Source organism: Salmo salar, chromosome ssa28 (assembly GCF_905237065.1).
Source record: "Salmo salar chromosome ssa28, Ssal_v3.1, whole genome shotgun sequence".
NCBI classification, from domain to species: Eukaryota; Metazoa; Chordata; class Actinopteri; order Salmoniformes; family Salmonidae; genus Salmo; species Salmo salar.
The window spans coordinates 28,381,794-28,406,836 of NC_059469.1; the positions used below are offsets into that span (position 1 = coordinate 28,381,794).

At 40.3% G+C, this 25,043-nt stretch overlaps 1 protein-coding gene across 1 annotated transcript in view; it reads left to right on the forward strand.

The window, feature by feature from the left end:
* LOC106589815 (CUB and sushi domain-containing protein 1) overlaps window positions 1-25,043 on the forward strand; it is a 517,802-nt gene that overhangs the window by 315,297 nt on the left and 177,462 nt on the right. The window contains exons 11-20 of the mRNA XM_014180185.2: window positions 525-628; window positions 967-1,079; window positions 8,854-9,036; window positions 9,765-10,091; window positions 11,716-11,910; window positions 12,183-12,321; window positions 12,476-12,663; window positions 17,989-18,177; window positions 21,932-22,048; window positions 22,277-22,492. Of these exons, the coding sequence (XP_014035660.2) occupies window positions 525-628; window positions 967-1,079; window positions 8,854-9,036; window positions 9,765-10,091; window positions 11,716-11,910; window positions 12,183-12,321; window positions 12,476-12,663; window positions 17,989-18,177; window positions 21,932-22,048; window positions 22,277-22,492 (1,771 nt within the window). The remainder of the gene's footprint in view (window positions 1-524; window positions 629-966; window positions 1,080-8,853; window positions 9,037-9,764; window positions 10,092-11,715; window positions 11,911-12,182; window positions 12,322-12,475; window positions 12,664-17,988; window positions 18,178-21,931; window positions 22,049-22,276; window positions 22,493-25,043) is intronic.

The following is a 25,043-nucleotide window of genomic DNA, read 5'->3' on the forward strand; positions in this document are numbered from 1 at the left end:
TCACACATATACAGTACATCAAAGTACATCACACATATACAGTACATCACACATATACAGTACATCACACATATACAGTACATCACAGTACATCACACATATACAGTACATCACACATATACAGTACATCACAGTACATCACAGTACATCACACATATACAGAAATATAACAGAACCGTTTCACAAAGAACCACCAGATTTTCGGCAGGTTTTTGTCTTCTTCTATAATGTTTATCCATTATGAAATTCTGAAAAATATGAATAACATTCCACCCATGAGGCCACTAGGTCATTTGACTGCAGGAAAGGGCTACATCCCAACCACTTTAAAGGGAATTTGCTATGATTTAATTATTTTAATTGATACCATTTCTAGGAAAACAAAGCACTTTGTATCAGAATGAATAGAATAGAAGAGTAACAAAATAAGCATTGTGTAAATAGTACTATTGCAAAATGGTTTATGGCCATGTTATCGTGGCTGTCCTTGAACCAATGTGGAACATATATCCTGTTTTGAGCAGGTTATCAAGCTTGCCTTTGAGGAGTTTGATCTTGAGAGAGGATATGACACGCTAACAGTGGGGGATGGAGGGAAGATTGGCGATGCCAGGAGAGTGCTCTATGTGTGAGTATTCTGCAGATTCCCTGAATTTATCATTTACTATCTCAAACCTTTCCCTCAAACCTTTCCCTCAAACCTTTCCCTCCAGCATCGCACTGTATGATTTTTAAGTTGCACTGAACTATGCTGTAGTCTACACAGACGAAATAGGACAATACATTGGGGCAGTTATTCTGATAATACCTTGAACATAATTGTCATGTAATTAATACACCATATACCCGTTTACTTGAAAATAATGACCATAGTTTTTGGAGCATATTAAACAATAAATTAAGCAACTGACGTGAGTAAGAGACAATAAGTTAATGAGTCATTGAGTTCCATGTGATGTGTTTCAGGCTGACAGGGTCTAGTGTTCCTGACCTGATAGTCAGTATGAGCAACCAGATGTGGCTCCATCTCCAGTCTGATGACACCATCGGGTCCCAAGGATTCAAGGCCACATATGAAGGTACACTTCCTATCCTCTTTGAGAACATATGCAATGGTCTGCCAAATAATGGATTTGGTCCGGATTTAAACCCTGTACATCTACCATTTCATGTTGAGGCCATGCTTATTTGAGTTCTCATAGTTGGTGGTACTTGTCAGCAGAAGTAAAATTTGATATGTAGCATGTGTTGGTCAGCCTACCATTTCCACATACTACAGTATGTGTGCGTTTCTCTACACCCCGTAGAAGGATGTTCATTATACAACGGGTGGGTCTAATCCTGAATTGGTTAAAACTGTATTCCAGCCAAGTCATCAATTCTACAGATTCAGCAAAAGATTAAATGGGCCAGCATGTGATCGACACAGACACTGATATGTTAGTTATCCAAATGAAATGCACTGGCGGATTTTGGATAGGCTAACAAATAACAGCAAAGCAAAGTTCTATAAATAGGGTTGCAAAATTCTAGTAACTTTCCCCAAATTCCTTGTGTCACGAACCGGCTCAAAAGTTCGTAACAAAAAGGGAGACAACGTGGAGACAAGGAATAACAAAATATATATTTATTAACTAAGGTAACCTAAATGCAATTAACAATGGTGTGTGTAATCAATAATCAGTAGTGTAAGTGAGTGTTTTGCATGCATAAATGTGATAATGCGGGGTGTTGAAAGGTGTCAAAGCAAACAACCAAAAGGCCACAAAAATACCACAACAAAATCTATGAAGGTGTCTGCATGGAGAGAGTCTCCCCTATGAATGGGGAAGAGGTGCCTTTATCCTGGGACACACCCGGGCCCAGGTGTTTCCCATGTCGCTGACGACCCTCCCAACTCCGCCCACCGGCATCCTAATAAGGAAACAAGAACAAAGAGAGAATACGGCAGACAGAGTGGGAGGGTCGTCACACTTGGCTTTCCAGAAATCCTGGTTGGAGATTTCCCGCATTTCCTGCTTATTCCGTTGTAATTTCAGGAATCTTGGGAAAGTTACTGGAGTTTTGCAGCCCCATCTATAAATGTATCTAAACATCTGTTTCAATAAACACTAATGTCCAGAATTTCCCTCCACCAGCATGAACTGTAATTCATTCCCAGTATCAGATGGTGGGACTAATTCCTTCCAACTGATGAATAGCACTGAACTTGCACTAATAAGTCATGTGTTGACTGGGCACAGTCAACAAACCTACATTAAAGTAGTGTCAAGCTGTGAGAGAGAAGAGATTTGCGTTGCTGATAAATACTGTAGGGACACTGTTTGCTTTGGAAGTCATTTTCCATTCCACTCAACTGCTAGGTGGAAGTAAATTGTATTTAGGCCCCTGTTCAATCAAACCTGGTATGCTGATTTATTGCCACAGTTAGACAAATTATTGTTCTGACTGGGAGACTGTGTTTGGATTGCTTTAATAATGAATCAATGTTTACTCTGTGAAACAAAAATGAATGCTACTGAATATTAATTCACAGATACCTTTTTATAGATAGAACCAACCCAGAAACGGCAGGACACCTATGTTGATTAAGCAGGGCAATTAGCTTGTAAACGATATTACAACCCATAAAACAGCTATGCTATAGGCTAGTTAGTAGCTTATTGGAGTCTATCTTTTTTTCTAAACTGTTGAATTTATCCATGGGCCACGACCCTCTGTGAACTTTTGAAAGTTATTAGTTTACATTTTTGTTTGGAAACACTGTATGGAAAGTCCATTGTCACCACCATCCACTTTCCATTTAGAGATTACTATTACCTCCTCAAGTGTCAACCCTTACCTTATAAGGTCATACAGACAGTTGACACAATCGGCAACTTAACACAATGCAGAACCCTGCACAATAACACAACCTCCATTAACTTTATATAAACCCAACTTCAAACCTGTTCCTACAGTCTGGGTGTCACAGTTGACAGCAGAACCACTAGTGGTAGGACATATTGTCAGGGGTCCGCATACAGTAGGTGTCCATGTCTACTGTATATACAATCTGGGGGAGTATTAAGTCAGGCTTGTTCACCTGTATTATGCATCTGTCTGATAAATGTTGGCAAAACAAAGTGATACCTATAGACGGACTATATGAAACATTTATAACTAGAGGTCGACCGATTAATCGGAATGGCCAATTAATTAGGGCCGATTTCAAGTTTTCATAACAATCGGTAATCGGTATATTTGGCCACCGATTTGCCGATTGTATTTATTTATTTATTTATTTATTTATATTTTTTTACACCTTTATTTAACTAGGCAAGTCAGATTAAGAACACATTCTTATTTTCAATGACGGCCTAGGAACGGGGGTTAACTGACTTGTTCAGGGGGGATTCGGGGATTCGTTTTTGCAACCTTCCGGTTACTAGTCCAACGCTCTAACCACCTGCCTTACATTGCACTCCACGAGGAGCCTGCATGACTACCTGTTACGCGAGGGCAGCAAGAAGCCAAGGTAAGTTGCTAGCTAGCATTAAACTTGTCTTATAAAAAATGATCAATCTTAACATAATCACTAGTTAACTACACATGGTTGATGATATTACTAGTTTATCTAACGTGTCCTGCGTTGCATATAATCGATGCGGTGCCTGTTCATTTCTCATCGAATCACAGCCTACTTCGACAAACGGGTGATGATTTAACAAGCACATTTGCGAAAAAAGCACTGTCGTTGCACCAATGAACCTAACCATAAACATCAATGCCTTTCTTTAAAATCAATACACAAGTATATATTTTTAAACCTGCATATTTAGTTAATATTGCCTGCAAACATGAATTTGTGTCACTTCTCTAGCGTTCCGTGCAAGCAGTCAGGGTATATACACAGCAGTTTGGGCCGCCTGGCTCATTGCGGACTGTGTGAAGTCCATTTATTCCTAACAAAGACCGTAATTAATTTGCCAGAATTGTACATAATTATGACATAACATTGAAGGTTGTGCAATGTAACAGGAATATTTAGACTTAGGGATGCCCCCCGTTAGATAAAATACGGAACGTTTCCGTATTTCACTGAAATAATAAACGTTTCGTTTTCGAAATGATAGTTTCCGGATTCGACCATATTAATGACCAAAGGCTCGTATTTCTGTGTGTTATTATGTTATAATTAAATCTGTGATTTGATATTTGATAGAGCAGTCTGACTGAGCGATGGTAGGCAGCAGCAGCCTCGTAAGCATTCATTCAAACAACACCTTTGTGCGTTTTGCAGACTCATGTTAAAAGGAACCACCAGCTTTCATATGTTCTCATGTTCTGAGCAAGGAACTTCAACGTTAGCTTTTTTACATGGCACATATTGCACTTTTACTTTCTTCTCCAACACTTTGTTTTTGCATTATTTAAACCAAATTGAACATGTTTTATTATTTATTTGAGGCTAAATTGATAGTATTTATGTATTATATTAAGTTGGAATAAGTGTTCATTCAGTATTGTTGTAATTGTCATTATTACAAATAAATAAATAAAAAATGATAATAAAAAATAAAATTTTAAATTAAATCGGATGATTAATCGGTACCGGGGTTTTTGGTCCTCCAATAATCGGTATCGGTATCGGCGTTGAAAAATCATAATCCGTTGACCTCTATTTATAACCCATACATACTGTATAAGCACTACTGTACATAAGTAATTGCTTGTGTTATAATGAAACAACATATATCAGTTGGATGGAAGAGAATCATGGTATCCCAATGGGGACTTCATAAAAATATATATTCTGAAGACTATAGGCACATACTGTATAAATCAGTAAATATAATGAACGTTACAGATTAAGGATAAGAATCATTGCTTAATACCATTAAAGTAACTTTGCCAGCAGGTACGCATTTCCTTTAGGCAAATGCTTCTAGTGAATATGTTGCCCCTAACTTGTATTTTACTTACTTAATTCCTTCCTGTAGCACATTCTATGGGCCTATTTGTTAGGCTCACTGTGTGAACATTGATTTTGAGGGATGTCTCACAAGGAGCTGAGTGAAGTACATATTATGGCAAGAACAGCTCAAATAAGCAAAGAGAAACAACAGTCCATCATTACTTTAAGACATGAAGGTCAGTCAATGCGGATCATTTCAAGAACTTCTAAAGTTTCTTCAAGTATAGTCGCAAAAACCATCAAGCACTATGATGAAACTTGCTCTCATGAGGACCGCCACAGGAAAGGAAGACCAAGAGCTACCTCTTCTGGAGAGGACATTTCATTAGCGTTAACTGCACCTCAGATTGCACCCAAAATAAATGCTTCACAGAGTTCAAGTATCAGACACATCTCAAAATCAACTGTTCAGAGGAGGCTGCGTGAATCAGGCCTTCATGGTCGATTTGCTGCTAAGAAACCACTACTTAAGGACATCAATAAGAAGAAGAGACTTGTTTGGGCCAAAAAACATGAGCAATGGACATTAGACCGATGGAAATCTGTCCTTTGATCTGATTAGTCCAAATTTTAGATTTTTGCTTCCAACTGCCTTGTCTTTGTGAGACACAGAGTAGGTGAACGGATGATATCCGAATGTGTGGTTCCCACCATGAAGCATAGAGGAGGAGGTGTGATGGTGTGGGGGGTGCTTTGCTGGTGACACTGTCTGTGATTTATTTAGAATTCAAGGCACACTTAACCAGCATGGCTACCACAGCATTCTGCAGCAATACGCCATCCCATCTGGTTTGCACTTAGTGGGACTATCATTTGTTTTTCAACAGGACAATGACCCAAAACACACCTCCTGGCTATGTAATTGCTATTTGACCAAGAAGGAGAGTGATAGAGTGCTGCATCAGATGACCTGGCCTCCACAATCACCCGACCTCAACCCAAATTAGATGGTTTGGGATGAGTTGCACCGTAGAGTGAAGGGAAAACAGCCAACAAGTGATCAGCATATGTGGTAGCTCCTTCAACACTGTTGGAAAAGCATTCCTCGTGAAGCTGGTTGAGAGAATGCCAAGAGTGTGTAAAGCTGTCATCAAGGCAAAGGGTGGCTATTTTGAAGAATCTCAAATCTAAAATATATTTTGATTTGTTTAACCGTTTTTTGGTTACATGATTCCATATGTGTTATTTCATAGTTGTGATGTCTTCACTATTATTCAACAATGTAGAGAATAGTAAATAAAGAAAAACCCTTGAATGAGTAGGTGTACCCAAACTATTGACTGGTGCTATATTTACAGTTGAAGTCGGAAGTTTACATACACCTTAGACAAATACATTTATACTCAGTTTTTCACAATTCCTAACATTTAACCCAAGTAAAAATTCCCTGTCTTAGGTCAGTTAAGATCACCACTTTATTTTAAGAATGTAAAATGTCAGAATAATAGTAGAGAGAATGATTTATTTCAACTTTTACTTCTTTCATCACATTCCCAGTGGGTCAGAAGTTTACATACACTCAATTTGTATTTGGTAGCATTGCCTTTAAATTGTTTAACTTGGGTCAAACGTGTCAGGTAGCCTTCCACAAGCTTCCCACAATAAGTTGGGTGAATTTTGGCCCATTCCTCCTGACAGAGCTGGTGTAACTGAGTCAGGTTTGTATGCCTCCTTCCTCACACACGCTTTTTCAGTTCTGCCCACATATTTTCTACAGGATTGAGGTCAGGGCTTTGTGATGGCCACTCCAATACCTTGACTTTGTTGTCCTTAAGCCATTTTGCCACAACTGTGGAAGTATGATTGGGGTCATTGTCCATTTGGAAGATCCATTTGCGAACAAGCTTTAACTTCCTGACTGATGTATTAAGATGTTGCTTCAATATATCCCCATAATTTTCCTGCCTCATGACGCCATCTATTTTGTGAAGTGCACCAGTCCCTCCTGCAGCAAAGCACCCCCACAACATAATGCTGCCACCCCCGTGCTTCACGGTTGGGATGGTGCTCGTTGGTTTGCAAGCCTCCCCCTTTTTCCTCCAAACATACCAATGGTCATTATGGCCAAACAGTTCTATTTTTGTTTCATCAGACCAGAGGACATTTCTCCAAAAAGTATGATCTTTGTCCCCATGTGCAGTTGCAAACCGTAGTCTGGCTTTTTTATTTTGTGGTTTTGGAGCAGTGGCTTCTTCCTTGCTGAGCGACCTTTCTGGTTATGTCGATATAGGACTCGTTTGACTGTGGATATAGATACTTTTGTACCTGTTTCCTCCAGCATCTTCACAAGGTCCTTTGCTGTTGTTCTGGAATTGATTTGCACTTTTCACACCAAAGTATATTCATCTCTAGGAGACAGAATACGTCTCCTTCCTGAGCGGTATGATGGCTGCGTGGTCCCATTGTGTTTATACTTGCGTACTATTGTTTGTACAGATGAACGTGGTACCTTCAGGTATTTGGAAATTGCTCCCAAGGATGACCCAGGTCTTGGCTGATTTCTTTTGATTTTCCCATGATGTCTTTCAAAGAGGCACTGAGTTTGAAGGTAGGCCTTGAAATACATCCACAGATAAACCTCCAATTGACTCAAATTATGTCAATTAGCCTATCAGAAGCTTCTAAAGCCATGACATCATTTTATGGAATTTTCCAAGCTGTTTAAAGGCACAGTCAACTTAGTGTATGTAAACTTCTGACCCACTGGAATTGTGATACAGTGAATTATAAGTGAAATAATCTATCTGTAAACAATTGTTGGAAAAATTACTTGTGTCATGCACAAAGTAGATGTCGTAACCAACTTGCCAAAACTATAGTTTGTTAACAAGACATTTGTGGAGTGGTTGAAAAACTAGTTTTAATGACTCCAACCTAAGTGTATGTAAACTTCTGACTACAACTGTATATATAATTATTATTATTTTATATCTCCCAGAAAACTGTTAAACCGAGACATCATAAACATAAATTAAACATTTCTCTGTTATCTGTGATCATTGATATGATGCTTTGACTTGTTTATGACTACTCTGAAATATTTGAATAAAATCTGAAACAGACCACCGTGTACCTCAAAGACATATTTTAATGTTATCTCCTGCTTACTCTTTCAACAATGTTTGTAATTTCACCCACAATATGCATTGAAATGGTAAACATGTTCTGGACTGCTGATTTGACTTCCAGCTCCTCATAATGTAGGTTATTGGACAGTAGATTCAGTGATGGCCAACCACTTGAGGCATGTTTACCTATTAGTATTTAAGAGAATGGCAAAGCCTTAGTAAGACAGTTTACATCTCTATCACGGTTGCTATTGGGCTGATATGCCCTTACTGATTGTGGAGCCTCCGCATAGATCCTTCAACTAATTGCTCTTGGCAGATCCAAAGGTATTTAACCGGCACTTAACACCTCACAAAGGTTGTTGAATGTGCTGCTGGAATAAAACCCATCCCCTGTAGATTATTGCTCAGATGGGCCAGTGGAGCGGCAGCAGCTGAGCTGACACGCTGGTTGTTAACACAAAAATGAACTCTTCCAGAACGTCATTCATTTGTCACTGTCATTTTACTCCTGCTACAAAATGCTGCCTCCACCTGAAAATGTAGAGGAAATAAACAACTCTCGACTGTCTTGTTTTCTCTTGGATTATACCAGGGATAGCTTGTATCAGGTGAGCCATCCATGGTTCTCAGAATGTTTTACTTGTGTAAAGAATGTTGAGTTAGAGGAAAGCTGTCATGTTATGTTATGTTTTCAGGATCTGATGATTGCTCAGTGGATGTCAGTTTTAGGACATTCAACCCGAAGAGAACTAGCCTGATATCCTTGGGAATTGAAACCACTGAATGAACTTGAACGTTGTAACAGTTGTATATTTGTTTTTACAGAAATCGACAAAGGAGGGTGTGGCGATCCTGGCATTCCGGCCTACGGCAGAAGAACAGGGGAGCGTTTTTTACACGGCGACATGCTGACTTTCGAGTGCCAGGCAGCCTTCGAGTTGGTCGGCGAGAGAACGATATCATGCCAGCAAAACAACCAGTGGTCTGGAAACAAACCCAGCTGCGTGTGTAAGATGCCATTTAAAAATGCATGACTTTAATTAACAGCGCTGTCATTGAGATTGATCAATCTGATGCACTGTCCCAACAGTCCGAGGGAACCAGCCAGGTAGGGAAGGAAGGTGATATGGTTATCCCCACTGACCCATGTAAAGCTGTCATCATCTCTCAGGTTTTGGTGTCGCTTGGTCAACACTCCCCGCTGTCTATTTTGGAAAGTCATACAATTCAATCATTACTATCATCATTTAGACACTGAGCTTATTCATTACAGTTTCAATACAGAGGCCTTAAGAGTTCTTTTTTGAGAATGGAGACTTTTCAGATGTAAAGTAAGAGCCGCTGCTGCAGGTAATGCTGTATTCAATCTTTTGATTTTACCTTCCTTCTGGCATGCAGACTGACACCTCTAAGCCATCCAACAAGGGTTAAGCAGCTAATCAACCAAGGGCAATCAGGTCTTGGTTGTATGCACTCACTACTGTAAGTCGCTCTGGATAAGAGCGTCTGCTAAATGACTAAAATGTAAAATGTTAAATATCCTCTCTACTGTCATGACACTGGGTTATATTCTTCCACCTAGTACAGTGAATAGAATCTGTGGCACCTGAAGCATTCAAAGGAAAGCATGTATCCATCCCATTTCAAACAAAATGCATGATGGCAGATCAAAGCATGATGGCAGATCTGTGTGTGTGTGTGTGTGTGTGTGTGTGTGCCCCTATCTATTTTTACAGTCTCCTGCTTCTTCAATTTCACAACCCCATCAGGAATAATCCTCTCCCCAAACTACCCCGAGGAGTATGGGAACAACATGAACTGTGTGTGGCTCATTATCGCAGAGTCAGGGAGCAGGATTCATCTAATTTTCAGCGACTTTGAGGTAGAGCCCCAGTTTGACTACCTCATTGTGAAAGATGACGGGATGTCGGAGCCCACCACGTTCGGCACGTTCTCTGGGAAGGACGTACCCTCTCAGATCGCCAGCAACGGACACATCATGCGCCTGGAGTTCCAGTCTGACCACTCCAACACTGGGAAAGGATTTAACATCACTTACACAAGTAAATGGCCCCTTCCTTTTAAAGATATTTGAGATTTTGCAGTATTTTGAAGACCCTCACAATGTCTTCTGATATGCAATTCCGAACTGCCTGTGGCACAACTACTGAGTCAAGCTGTCTCTATAGTGCTTCAGATGTATGCAATCAAACGCTTAGTCAGGTATATTGTCACAAGGGTGGTAACGAATCAACATTACTAACAATCTTCAATTAGAGGATCCCTATCGCAGAATGGAGATCCATTAGCTAGAACTGTGGTACTGTTCTATTTAACAATTTGTATGGCCATAGATGTGTATACCATTCTATCTTTTACCCATAATTTAAACCAGGAACATCTCATTTGAATTATTACTAATTCTATTACATTTGATTAACTGCTCTAAAGATATAAGTAGTGCATCACTTTTACTAAATTATTTCCCACTGGGCACACATTGCTTAAATCAACATTGTTTCCACGTCATTTCAATGAAATTATGTTGAACCAACGTGGAATAGATGTTGAATTGAGGTCTGTGACCAGTGGGTTCACTCTGTTTTTTTATTCAACAGATGACATTATGACAAATGAAATGAACAATTTGCCCTTTTCTCTCAATACTACACCATTTAAAATGGGCTTGGGAATGTTTGCCATTTTAGTAATTTACAATACTAACATTTTAATGCATATTGTTATGCAAATGTATCTACCAGTGGGCCCAAAACATTTTTTATATGTAAACACAAGATAAGAAAAACAATAATACTGCAAGGCAATTCCAAACCTTGAAGGTAAACATTTAAAAACATATATTTTCAATTTTTTGCTGATATTTTAGAGACAGTATCATGAAACAGAAAACAGTAATGGTAGAGGTCTGTTCAGGTCCTCTACGTCACCATAGACACACTGTAGCACAAAAATGTCGAACTGATCCGGGTGTGCCCAATGTTAATGGGATTATGCCTGTACCACACCGAGCTGAAATTAGGTCTGAATATTGCTGTCCCCAGTGCCTGTTTGCTATCTCTAGGAAACATTGTCTCGTTGCACTCCCCCGGCCTGGGAGACAACGCAGTGACATGTCTCTCCTCCACAGAGGAACAGAGGCAGGCTGCAGCGGTGGGGAAGGTTAATGAAATGGAGGAGGATGTTGTTACCGTTCTTATTCCGCATCAGAATCCGCTGGACCCTCCTGTCAGTGACTAAGACAGGGATGGGGGTTTTTTTTCTCGGCGGGGAGGTGTCAGCCATGTGATGGGGCTGGCGGGGGAGCCGGTGGTGTGGCATCTCAATAGCAGTGCCGTAGAACTGGCGTGTCACTGTGTCAGGAGGAGAGGGACATGTCTCCCAATCTGGTGTGGGGAGTTACTGTCAGCGAGCAGGAGTGTAATAACAATGAGCCAGGGAAATGAGTGTTGCCTCCATGGCGTCAGTCTTCACCACTGTGCTGTGTTCATTTTGTTGGCTGATTAGCCTCTATTCTCAGTGACTAAATAATTAACCAGGTTCTCCTCGTGTTCTCTGGGATAAGACAAATGAGTTAAATGTGACACAGAATCCAGTTTGATGTCTTCTTATTGATTAAAAAACAACAACACTGAAAAACACTGAAACCAGATTTTTTTCCCTCGCTAGCATTTGGTCAGAATGAATGCCACGACCCCGGCATCCCTGTCAATGGCCAGCGGTATGGGGAACACTTCTTGTTGGGGAGCTCCGTTCTTTTTACATGTGATGAAGGATTCATCAAAACCCATGGGTCTGAGTCCATAACCTGCATCATTCAGGATGGAAACGTAGTGTGGAATGCAGCAGTTCCTCGGTGTGAAGGTACTGTATAATGTTGAACAATAATCCATACAGTCTGCCAATGTCATCCTGACTCCCCTTGAGTTGGAGTGGGTGTGCACTGGGCAAGTCATGTGGGGGTCTGCTTTATTGTTGTCTATTGGTGTAACATCGCAGAGCCGCTGAAAATGTGCTACAATAACTAGTAAAGTTTCCCCTTGACAGTCTATATGGTTAAATTCTGCATGCTGTTGCATATAAACGTGTAAGCTCTCTATGTCAGAACATTGCCACTAAAATATGTTCCCCTCTAGCACCTTGTGGAGGACATTTAACAGCTCCCACTGGTGTTCTGCTGTCCCCTGGCTGGCCAGGATACTACAAAGACTCTTTAAACTGTGAATGGGTCATTGAAGCCAGCAAAGATCACGCTATCAAGATATCCTTTGACAGGTTTGTATTTTGTTTCAAATGTATTTTATCCCCGATGAAGCTATTTCAATCATTCCATTTGAGATAATCTGCCATGATAGGCTACAGAAAAATGCTTGGATGGAATAGTAGCTTCTAATTCACTTCTCTTTTCTTTCTGTCTGTTTCCATGTAGATTCCAGACCGAGGTTAATTATGACACACTGGAGATTCGGGATGGCCCCTCCAACTCCTCTCCTTTAATCGGAGAGTATCATGGCACTCAGGCACCCCATTTTCTCATTAGCACCAGCAATTACATGTACCTGCTATTCACCACAGACAACAGTCGCTCCAGCGTGGGCTTCCAGATCCGCTACGACAGTGAGTTCTACCGTTTTCAATTTGAAATGTATCTACAGGACTACCTTTGAAAAGCAGAGGACATTGTGTTGTCAATCCACACATTGTTTCATGGCTACAACTGCGTGGTGCAATATCACTTTACTGCGTGTGCTGCTGATGTCAATATTAACTCAGCTTGTGTGTGGGTGTTGTGATCATATTGAAGTAGTGTAGGAGCTGTGAAATTAGATTTACACTTCATTTGGATAACTTGTTGTTACCTGAACAGGACTGCGATTTAAATACCAAAGAATTGGTGATTGCATAGGGAAACCTAATTTAACTCATTATATCACTAATAATAGCAATAGGCAGTGGTTTGCAATAAGATTATTAAGTAATCTATCAATAATTACATAGCGGTGTAAAATAGCAAGTCTAATTCTTTCTCCAAATGCCAAAATATCTTAGGAATGTTAAAAAGGAAAAAAATTACTGCGAAATAAAAGTTATGTCACAAAGGCTGTTTAAATTAATGCTTTAGGGTGCATTCGTAAATTCAATCTGGAGTGCCAGAGTTCGCTCAGAGTGTCCTCTGGGCAATGGTAAATGCAGAGCATTGTCAGATTGTCCGTTCTTAAATTCAGAGCGTTTCGCTCTCATAGGGTTCAGAGTGCACACTGGACGCTCTGGCCCGAGGAGTAGGGTTGATCCGAGCATTCTGACCTCACAAATGCAGTCAAGCACCCAAGCTAACTGGCTAATGTTGCAGACACAAATAAGAGAACACCTCACTCTTACCATTTTACTCGCCCTAGCAGAGCTGGTTAGGCTGTTTTCATATTAACTAGAGCGTTGGTGACTGTAACTGTGCTGCTGGCAATAATTTAAGATTTTTTGCAAACGTTTACTGACACCGGCCAAATTCAACGGGTGTTGAGCGTTCGTAAATCCATCAGTTATTCTTCCCTCTGGAATTGGAGTAGAACCCAGGGCGAATTTACGAACGCACCCTTAGAGAGAATGATTTCGTAAAATAACATTATACAACGGGTTGATTTAAGCCTGGATGCTGATTGGTTAAAATCGCATTCCAGCCAGTGTCTATTCCACAAATTACCATCGGTTAAATCTATGATGTTGAAATGCCTATTTACTCTGTTCCATCTGACTGGGCAATCCACTGTCTCATCAACCCAGCCAGGCAATTTATACATTTGATCTCCACTATAAAAAGCACCAAGACATTATCTCCCATTTCTTTAGACAAACATTTAGTTTTCAACAGCGGAGATTTGTATAAATCTTGCTGTCTGTCTCTCCGACATTTGCAACATTGAAATTCGATCTCCAGCTGTCCCATAATAATGAGCGTGTCGGGAGTCGAGACGAGACAGACAGGCAGACAGTTTTTCTCAGCCAGTCAAAATCATGAATCAGCTGGCATCATTATTCTGGACATATATCTTTTTTTTTTTACTGGAAAACAGGTCAAACGAAACAAAATTAAGCTAATTCACAATTTTTCCAGCTTCAGTTTGAAGTGATTGTGTTAGCTGTGTTGTTTGCTAGCCCCTCTGAACAATAGTGTCCTGACAAGAGAGCACATTTTCTATGCCAAGCGAAATCGCACATCAGTAGCTCATTGTTATGGATGTACAGTGGGGGGGAAAAGTATTTGATCCCCTGCTGATTTTGTACGTTTGCCCACTGACAAAGAATGGATCAGTCTATAATTTTAATGGTAGGTTTATTTGAACAGTGAGAGACAGAATAACAACAAAAATATCCAGAAAAACGCATGTCAAAATGTTATAAATTGATTTTCATTTTAATGAGGGAAATAAGTATTTGACCCCCTCTCAATCAGAAACATTTCTGGCTCCCAGGTGTCTTTTATACAGTTAACGAGCTGAGAATAGGAGCACACTCTTAAAGGGAGTGCTCATAACCGCAGCTTGTTACCTGTAAAAAAGACACCTGTCCACAGAAGCAATCAATCAATCAGATTCCAAACTCTCCACCATGGCCAAGACCAAAGAGCTCTCCAAGGATGTCAGGGACAAGATTGTAGACCTACACAAGGCTGGAATGGGCTACAAGACCATCGCCAAGCAGCTTGGTGAGAAGGTGACAACAATTGGTGCGATTATTCGCAAATGGAAGAAACACAAAAGAACTGTCAATATCCCTCGGCCTGGGGCTCCATGCAAGATCTCACCTCGGGAAGTTGCAATGATCATGAGAACGGTGAGGAATCAGCCCAGAACTACACGGGAGGATCTTGTCAATGATCTCAAGGCAGCTGGGACCATAGTCACCAAGAAAACAATTGGTAACACACTACGCCGTGAAGGACTGAAATCCTGCAGCGCCCGCAAGGTCCCCCTGCTCAAGAATACATATACATGCCCGTCTGAAGTTTGCCAATGAACATCTGAATGACTCAGAGGACAACTCGTGAAAGTGTTGTGGTCAGATGAGACCAAAATGGAGCTCTTTGACATCAACTCAACTCGCTGTGTTTGGAGGAGGAGGAATGCTGCCTATGACCCCAAGAACACCATCAAACATGGAGGTGGAAACATTATGCTTTAGGGGTGTTTTTCTGCTAAGGGGACAGGACAACTTCACCGCATCAAAGGGACGATGGACGGGGCCATGTACCATCAAATCTTGGGTGAGAACCTCCTTCCCTCAGCCAGGGCATTGAAAATGGGTCGTGGATGGGTATTCCAGCATGACAATGACCCAAAACACACGGCCAAGGAAACAAAGGAGTGGCTCAAGAAGAAGCCCATTAAGGTCCTGGAGTGGCCAATCCAGTCTCCAGACCTTAATCCCATAGAAAATCTGTGGAGGGAGCTGAAGGTTTCGAGTTGCCAAACGTCAGCCTCGAAACCTTAATGACTTGGAGAAGATCTGCAAAGAGGAGTGGGACAAAATCTCTCCTGAGATGTGTGCAAACCTGGTGGCCAACTACAAGAAACGTCTGACCTCTGTGATTGCCAACAAGGGTTTTGCCACCAAGTACTAAGTCATGTTTTGCAGAGGGGTCAAATACTTATTTCCCTCATTAAAATGCAAATCATTTTATAACATTTTTGACATGCGTTTTTCGCGATTTTTTTGTTGTTATTCTGTCTCTCACTGTTCAAATAAACCTACTATTAAAATTATAGACTGATCATTTCTTTGTAAGTGGGCAAACGTACAAAATCAGCAGGGGATCAAATACTTTTTCCCCCCACTGTATCCAAATAAATGTCACTAGAAAGCAGCTTAAACAAACGCAAATGCAGCTACTTTGCTGTTATTCTGGCTGCACTGTTTGACGTGACTGTTCTCTATTTTCTTCTACTTTAAAACAGGCTTCCATACATACTAAGTTTACATACACTTAGGTTGGAGTCATTAAAACTTGTTTTTCAACCACTCCACAAATTTCTTGATAACAAACTATAGTTTTGGCAAGTCGGTTAGAACATCTACTTTGTGCATGACACAAGTCATTTTTCCAACAATTGTTTACAGACTGATTATTTCACTTATAATTCATTGTATCACAATTCCAGTGGATCAGAAGTTTACATACACTAAGTTGACTGTGCCTTTAAACAGCTTGGAAAATTCCAGATAATGCTGTCATGGCTTTAGAAGCTTCTGATAGGCTAATTGACATCATTTGAGCCAATTGGAAGTGTACCTGTGGATGTATTACAAGGCCTACCTTCATACTCAGTGCCTCTTTGCTTGACATCATGGGAAAATCAAAAGAAATCAGCCAAGACATGTTTCATCCTTGGGAGCAATTTCCAAATGACTGAAGGTACCACGTTCATCTGTACAAACAATAGTACGCAAATATAAACACCATGGTACCACGCAGCTGTCCTACCACTCAGGAAGGAGACGCGTTCTGTCTCCTAGAGATGAACGTACTTTGGTGCAAAAAGTGAAAATCAATCCCAGAACAACAGCAAAAGACCTTGTGAAGATGCTAGAGGAAACAGGTACAAAAGTATCTATATCCACAGTAAAACGAGTTCTATATCGACATAACCAGAAAGGTTGCTCAGCAAGGAAGAAGCCACTGCTCCAAAACCACCATAAAAAAGCCAGACTACGGTTTGCAACTGCACATGGGGACAAAGATCGTACTTTTCGGAGAAATGTCCTCTGGTCTGATGAAACAAAAATAGAACTGTTTGGCCATAATGACCATGGTTATGTTTGAAGGAAAAAGGGGGAAGCTTGCAAGCCGAAGAACACCATCCCAACCGTGAAGTACGGGGGTGGCAGCATCATGTTGTGGGGGTGCTTTGCTGCAGGAGGGACTGGTGCACTTCACAAAATAGATGGCATCACGAGTAAGGAAAATGATGTGGATATATTGAAGCATCATCTCAAGAAATCAGTCAGGAAGTTAAAGCTTGGTTGCAAATGGGTCTTCCAAATGGACAATGACTGCAAGCATACTTCCAAAGGTGTGGCAAAATGGCAACAAAGTCAAGGTATTGGAGCGGCCATCATAAAGACCTCAATCCTGTAGAAAATGTGGGAGCAGAACTGAAAAAGCGTGTGCGAGCAAGGAGGCCTACAAACCTGACTCAGTTACACCAGCTCCGTCAAGAGGATTGAGCCAAAATTCACTCAACTTACTGTGGGAAGCTTGTGGAAGGCTACCTGAAACATTTGACCCAAGTTAAACAATTTAAAGGCAATGCTATCAAATACTAATTGAGTGTATGTAAACTTCTGACCCACTGGGAATGTGCTGAAAGAAATAAAAGCTGAAATAAATCAATCATTCTCTCTACTATTATTCTGACATTTCACATTCTTAAAATAAAGTGGTGATCCTAACTGACCTAAGACAGGGAATTTTTACTAGGATTAAATGTCAGAAATTGTGAAAAACTGAGTTTAAATGTATTTGTCTAAGGTGTATGTAATCTTCCAACTTCAACTGTATACTCACTAATTAATTCCCAAAAATGTTCCTATAAGTACATTATTGTAGTTACTATAGTACGATACTGTCTGACATTTGGTGGATGAGACATGACTGCCACGTCCAGACAAATGGCCGGAAAATATTAATGAAATCTATGGTGTTTTCTAAACATATTTGATTTATTGTATTGGGGAAAACTCCTTAATAAAATATATATTTGATTATTATTACAATATTTTTTATGAGAACAACCCTCCACCAAGGGATGAAATAGAATGCAAGGGAAAAGGAGAGAGCTCCTTGTGGCTCCCCCTCATGATTTATACAGTAAAGAGCAATTCCGACACCATCTTCTATTGAATTTAAGGCATGAAAGTGGAATTAAATCGTTCTTTCTATCCCCACAGGCGTTATGATGGAAACAGATTCCTGCTTAGATCCCGGGATCCCAGTCAATGGAAAGCGGTTTGGGAACAATTTTGCCATTGGGACCAGGGTGACATTCAGCTGTGATCAAGGCTACACGCTGAGCGACGAGAAACCCATTGTGTGCGAGAGGAACCATCAGTGGAACCACGCACTGCCCAGCTGTGATGGTAGTGTACCCCGATCTAGCACCCTCCAACCCTTCCTTCCTCTCCTTTTCCCTGTTCCTGTCAGGTGCACTGACATGCATTGCAGCACTTACTCAGCTATCACCCCTTCTCCTCACACTCCCCATCCGATTCACAGAGAGAGATGTGGGCGACACAGCGCACTGCTAACCAATCTCTCTGTCTTATCTGGTGGAAAGGGTACGCCTATTTGACAACCCTAAGGAGCGGAGTTCATTGATTCCTGATGAGAGGAAAGGTAACTGGAATATGTACACTTAAGATAACTTTGAGCGGCAGACAACAGAGAGTCAGCGAGTCGGTAGGCAGGTTGGAGATTCAGCAGGAAGACATAATTCCAACCGTTTATCTAAGTTGTTTCCCGCTACTTGGGATAAAAATAACATTGTACAGCATTTTTTTTCTTCCAGTAAATGGAGTCGAGCGTTTGACCATCAGGATTTGGTCGTCCAATATTATCCTCCGGACTACTAGTTTATAAGCTGTGTCTTCTATTCTAGTCTTCTATTTCAGTCTTCTATTCTGTTTTCTATTCTAGTCTTCTATTCTGTTTCCTTCTGAACTTGACCTTCATGATTGACAGTGGTGGCATTTCCGCATCTCATTCAGATATGTAAAACCTTTTCTGCCGTTTTGTCCCTCTTACTCACTCTATCATTTCACAAGGGGGGGGGTGTAGGCATATACAATGGACAGCATCTTTGCCTAGAACAGGACCTATCTGATTTTTAAATGGGATATAAAGGAATTTCAGGAATAGATACAATGTTTTATATTAGAATGAGAATTGTGAATGGTGAGAAATAATGAATCACAGAACACAGAATGATCACAGAACATAACATTGATCATCCATCATTGGTTTGTTCTTGTAATGTCATTCTTAGAACCCTTCTACTTAGAAGTTGCAGCAGGAATGCACGCTTCACTTCCTGTAGAAATGGTCCACTAGTCCTTCACCCTGAGCACCTGCCTCCTCCCCGCCCACTGCTGCGTTTATGGAGGAAGCAGGAGTTAATCTTTTAAGAGTGGGGCCAGCTTTATGATTATTTTATTTATGACAATGACGGTACTATATGGATTGTTCATGCCCACAATTTGTCTTGTCCATGTCCTTTTGTGATAACTATACCAGAAGTAATTTGTAATGATTTCCAAGGATCCCTCACATTAGGGCAATCAAGTACAAAAAATACATCTTCCCCTCTTCCTTCCAACGGGATGAATCAGACCTCAGTACATATATAGATGCATGTTGGGATACCATGCAATTATGACATTTTTATTTGTCTCGCACTCAAAAGAGCCATCCTCGCTGATTAACTTTCAGTGGTAGCCTTGGGCGAGTATGATAACACACAACATGAGCCCCATTTAATCACCAGCATCTCCATAGCCTACGGAATCGGGTATAATTGCAATTGCCAACTCCATACATTTGTTCATGGGAACCTGTGCTATCTTAGGAATGCCTTTTTTCAGCTATTTTCACAGCATTTAACTGATACTCACACCAATTAAAAATGCTGAGTGACTCAACCTCAAAGACTAGAGGTTGTGGACCTCTGTCTATTCACATACACATTCATGCTACAAATGTCATGCTTCACAAACACGGTAAATACAATTATCCTGTGATACATACACAGAAGTCATAGTAGATTAGCATATTTCCTTTAAGGCATTCCTTTTACTCGTTTTTTCTTTTTTTTCATCTCGTAATTAAGGCAGTGACAAGTTGTTGTTTAGACGACTCTGCCTGACTGTCTCCACTGACAGGGTCTTTCCTGTCAGAATTCTGCCTTGGTTATTAAGTTCCCTTTTGATCTTCCCAGACAGACTCACTATCAGCATACAGTATCCCACGTCTTCATCTTACTCAGCCCTAGCTGGGGAAACTCTGAGGCTTTTCATCTGGGAACATGATGTGTCTATGTCTGTGTTTCACACTGTCATCAGGTTTGTCTCTACAAATAACATGGAGGAGAGACTAAAAGTTTGTTTAGAACATTTACTAAGTCCAAAAGAGATCCTCTTACACCCAGGGATATTTTTTGCAGTCTCTGACCTAGATTCGGGTATCAAACCCACCCGGACTCTTTTTTTTATATGTTGCAATTTCTTTGAGCAATTTTCAGTGATATTGGCATACTAATCAAAAATCTAATGATACAAGCTCATAATCTTTTGCATCTTTATTTATTTAAATGCTGTTATTAATTTTTCAAAACCCCTGATTGTTATGCAAGAAATTGCATTAATTAATCATTAAAGGGCAACTCCGACACTTTTCGTTATCTTCGCAACAAACTAGTGTCTACATACACTACCGTTCAAAAGTTTTGAGTCACTTAGAAATGTCCTTGTTTTTTAAAGAAAAGCAAAAAATTTTGCCCATGAAAATAACATCAAATTGATCAGAAATACAGTGTAGACATTGTTAAATATTGTAAATTACTATTGTAGCTGGAAACGGCAGATTTTTTATGGAATGTCTACATAGGCGTTATCAGCAACCATCACTTCTGTCTTCCAATGGCACGTTGTGTTTAGCTAATCCAAGTTTATCAATTTAAAAGGCTAATTGATAATTATAAACCCTTTTGCAATTATGTTAGCACAGCTGAAAACTGTTGTTCTGATTAAAGAAGCAATAAAACTGGCCTTCTTTAGACTAGTTGAGAATCTGAAGCATCAGCGTTTGTGGGTTCGATTACAGGCTCAAAATGGCTAGAAATAAAGAACGTTCTTCTGAAATTCATCAGTCTATTTGTTGTTCTGAGAAATGAAGGCTATTCCATGTGAGAAATTGCAAAGAAACTGAAGATCTCGTACAATGCTGTGTACTAATCCTTTCACAGAACAGCGCAAACTGGCTCTAACCATAATAGAAAGAGGAGTGGGAGGCCCCGGTGCACAACTGAGCAAGAGGACAAGTACATTAGAGTGTCTAGTTTGAGAAACAGACACCTCACAAGTCCTCAAATGGCAGCTTCATTAAATAGTACCCGCAAAACACCAGTCTCAACGTCAACAGTGAAGAGGCAACTCCGGGATGCTGGCATTCTAGGCAGAGTTGGAAATGAACAGCCATATCTCAGACTGGCCAATAAAAAGAAAAGATTAAGATGGGCAAAAGAACACAGACACTGGACAGAGGAACTCTGCCTAGAAGGCCAGCATCCCGGAGTCATCTCTTCACTGTTGACGTTGAGACTGGTGTTTTGCTTTTCTTTCAAAAACAAGGACATTTCTAAGTGACCCCAAACTTTTGAGTGGTAGTGTATGTGAAAACAGCGGATTTCTAAATTTTGTGAGAAAAAAAAACGTTAAAATGTTATACCCAATGACATCATAAAAGGTTTAAACATTTTAAAAACTGTGATTTTCAAACATGAGATTCTCAGTGACGTGGGGAGCAAGAAAATATCCTCCCTCTGGCTAGAAACACGTTGCAGATTTGAAAACCAACATTTAAAATTTTTTTTATCCTACCCTGTGATATCACAGAGAAGCATTTTTTAGGACCTTTTTATATATTTTTAACCACAGATCATAGAAACGTCCTATGTAGACATATGTAGACACTGGTTTGGTGTTGGAGATAATGAATATGAGATTGAAAAGTAGCGGAGTTGCCCTTTAATAATGGAAATGTTCAGTCCTCAAAGTTCTCAAAATATGGGAGTTCAAAAAACGATGCCTCATTCATGATGTTTCATTTTGTTTCCCTTAGCGTTGTGTGGTGGTTATATCTTTGGTAAAAAAGGAACCATACTCTCCCCTGGGTTCCCTGATTTCTACCCAAACTCATTGAACTGCACATGGACAATAGAGGTGTCTCATGGCAAAGGTAAGCCTCATGAATAGCTGTCTAATGTAAGTACCAACCAATAATTTGTTGCAGCAACTGAGTGAGTAAAATCCGCTGTGACTGGCCCTACAGCACCCCATTTGAATGATGAGTCTCTATATTCTCATTAACATTAAGCCCCAGCCCTCCCTTAGGGCTGGTGTGACGTGGAGACAGGGTTTTTGATGTGTGACTTAGGGAGGCCTAATCTTATCTGAAACTCTCCAGGAGTGCAGCTGCTCTTCCATACGTTCCACCTGGAGGACTCCCATGATTACCTGCTCATCACAGAGGATGGCAGCTTCACGGAACCCGTGGCCAGGCTCACTGGCTCTGTCCTGCCCCCCTCCATCAAGGCCGGCCTGTTTGGAAACTTTAGCGCCCAACTCCGCTTTGTCTCCGACTTCTCCATGTCCTATGAAGGTTTCAACATGTCCTTCTCAGGTGGGTGTCACGTATTGTGTATAAAGGGTGATCAGTTGTTGCGGATAGATTTTAAGAGTTCCTTTCATGTAGTTTCAAAGATATGAGGTCACTGCAGTGATTAACATTGGTGTAAAGTACTTAAGTAAAAAATACTTTAAAGTACTACTTGAGTTTTTTTTGTTGGGGTAACTGTACTTTACTTTATTATTTATATTTTTGACTACTTTTACTTTACTACATTCCTTAAGAAAATATTGCATTTTTTACTCCATACATTTTCCCTGACACCCAAAAGTACTTGTTACATTTGGAATGCTTAGCAGGACTGCACTTTCATGCACTTATCAACAGAACATCCCTGGTCATCCCTTCAGCCTCTGATCTGGCGGACTCACTAAACACAGATGCTTCATTTGTAAATGATGTTGGAATGTTGGTGCTGTCTGGTTTGCTTAATATAAAGAATTTGAAATGATTTATACTTTTACTTTTGATACTTCAGTATATTTTAGTAATTCCATTTACTTTTGATACTTAAGTATATTTTAAACCAAATACTTTTAGACATTTACTCAAGTAGAATTTTACTGGGTGACTTTCACTTTTGTCATTTTCTATTAAGTTATCTTTACTTTTACTCAAGTATGACAATTGGGTACTTTTTCCACCACTGGTGATTAGAACACTGTTTTTGATGAAAAATGGATCGAGAACCCCGCCGACTATTAAGTCAATGTGAAGCAGTAACATTTGAGACGTCAGTAGATCAAATACTGAAATAGTTTGTATTTATTTATAGTGCAGGTGATGGAGAAGAGTTGTATCTACAAAGATATACAAACTTCAAACATGACAAAAATACTTAAAGGCGGTGTTTTGTTTCATATGTGTACAACAGCTGATGAAACTAACACTGTAAAAGTGTAATAAAAATGTGATCAGTGTTATTTTTGATAGTTGCTGGTTGGAAATACAATCTACACATGACCTTCTAAACAGCAGGTTTTGCATGGGTGGAGTTTTGGCTTGCCTGGTGACATCATCGGGTGGTATAAGTGAATCGACCAATAATAATAAGATTTCTGAACCTCTTTGCCAATGACAGATAGTTTTCAGGTTACAGTGCATTCGGAAAGTATTCAGATCCCTTGACTTTTTCCACATTTTGTTATGTTACAGCCTTATTCTAAAATGGATTAAATAGTTTTTTCCCCTCATCAATCTACACGCAAAACCCCATAATGACAAAGCAAAAACAGTTTATTTTTTTATTTTTTTGGTAAATGTATTAGGAAAAAAAAACGGAAATATTACATTTACATAAGTATTCAGACCCTTTACTCAGTACTTTGTTGAAGTACCTTTGGCAGTGATTACAACTTTGAGTGTTCTTGGGTATGACGCTACAAGCTTGGCACACCTGTATTTGTTTCTCCCATTCTTCTCTGCAGATCCTTTCAAGCTCTGTGAGGTTGGATAGGGAGCGTCGCTGCACAGCTATTTTCAGGTCTCTCTGGAGATTTTGATCAGGTTCAAGTCCAGGTTCTGGCTGGGCCACTCATGCACATTCAGAGACTTGTCCCGAAGCCACTCCTGCGTCCTGAGGTACTGAGCGCTCTGGAGCAGGTTTTCATCAAGGATCTCTCTGTTCTTTTCTCTGTTCATCTTTCCCTCAATCCTGACTAGTCTCCCTGTCCTTGCTGCTGAAAAACATCCCCACAGCATGATGCTGCCACCACCATGCTTCACTGTAGGGATGGTGCAAGGTTTCCTCCAGACGTGACGCTTGGCACTCAGTCCAAAGAGTTGACTCTTGGTTCCATCAGACCAGAGAATCTTGTTTCTCATGGTCTGAGAGTCATGTGCCTTTTACTGAGGAGTCGCTTTGGTCTAGCCACTCTACCATAAAGGCCTGATTGGTAGAGTGCTGCAGAGATGGTTGTCCTTCTGGAAGGTTCTCCCATCTCCACAGAGGACCTCTGGAGCTCTGTCAGAGTGACCATCGGGTTCTTAGTCACCTCCCTGACCAAGGCCCTTCTCCCCTGATTACTCAGTTTGGCTTTGTGGCCAGCTCTAGGTAGTCTTGGTGGTTCCAAACTTCTTCCATTTAAGAATGATGGAGGCCACTGCGTTCTTGGGGTCCTTCAATGCTGCAGAATTGTTTTGGTACCCTTCCTCAGATCTGTGCCTCGACACAATTGTGTCTCAGAGCTCTACAGACAATTCCTTCGACCTCATGGCTTGGTTTTTGCTCTGACATGCACTGACATGCACTGTCAACTGTGGGACTTTATATAGACAGGATTGTGCCTTTCCAAATCATGTCCTGTCAATTCAATTTACCGCAGGTGACTCCAATCAAGTTTTAGAAACATCTCAAGGATGATCAATGGAAACAGGATGCACCTGAACTCAATTTCGAGTCTCATAGCAAAGGGTCTGAATACTTATGTAAATACGTTTTTATATATATATATATATACATTTTCAATGTAAATGTAAATACCTATTTTCGCTTCGTCATTATGGGGTATTGTGTGTAGAATGATGAGGAAATAAATTAATTTAA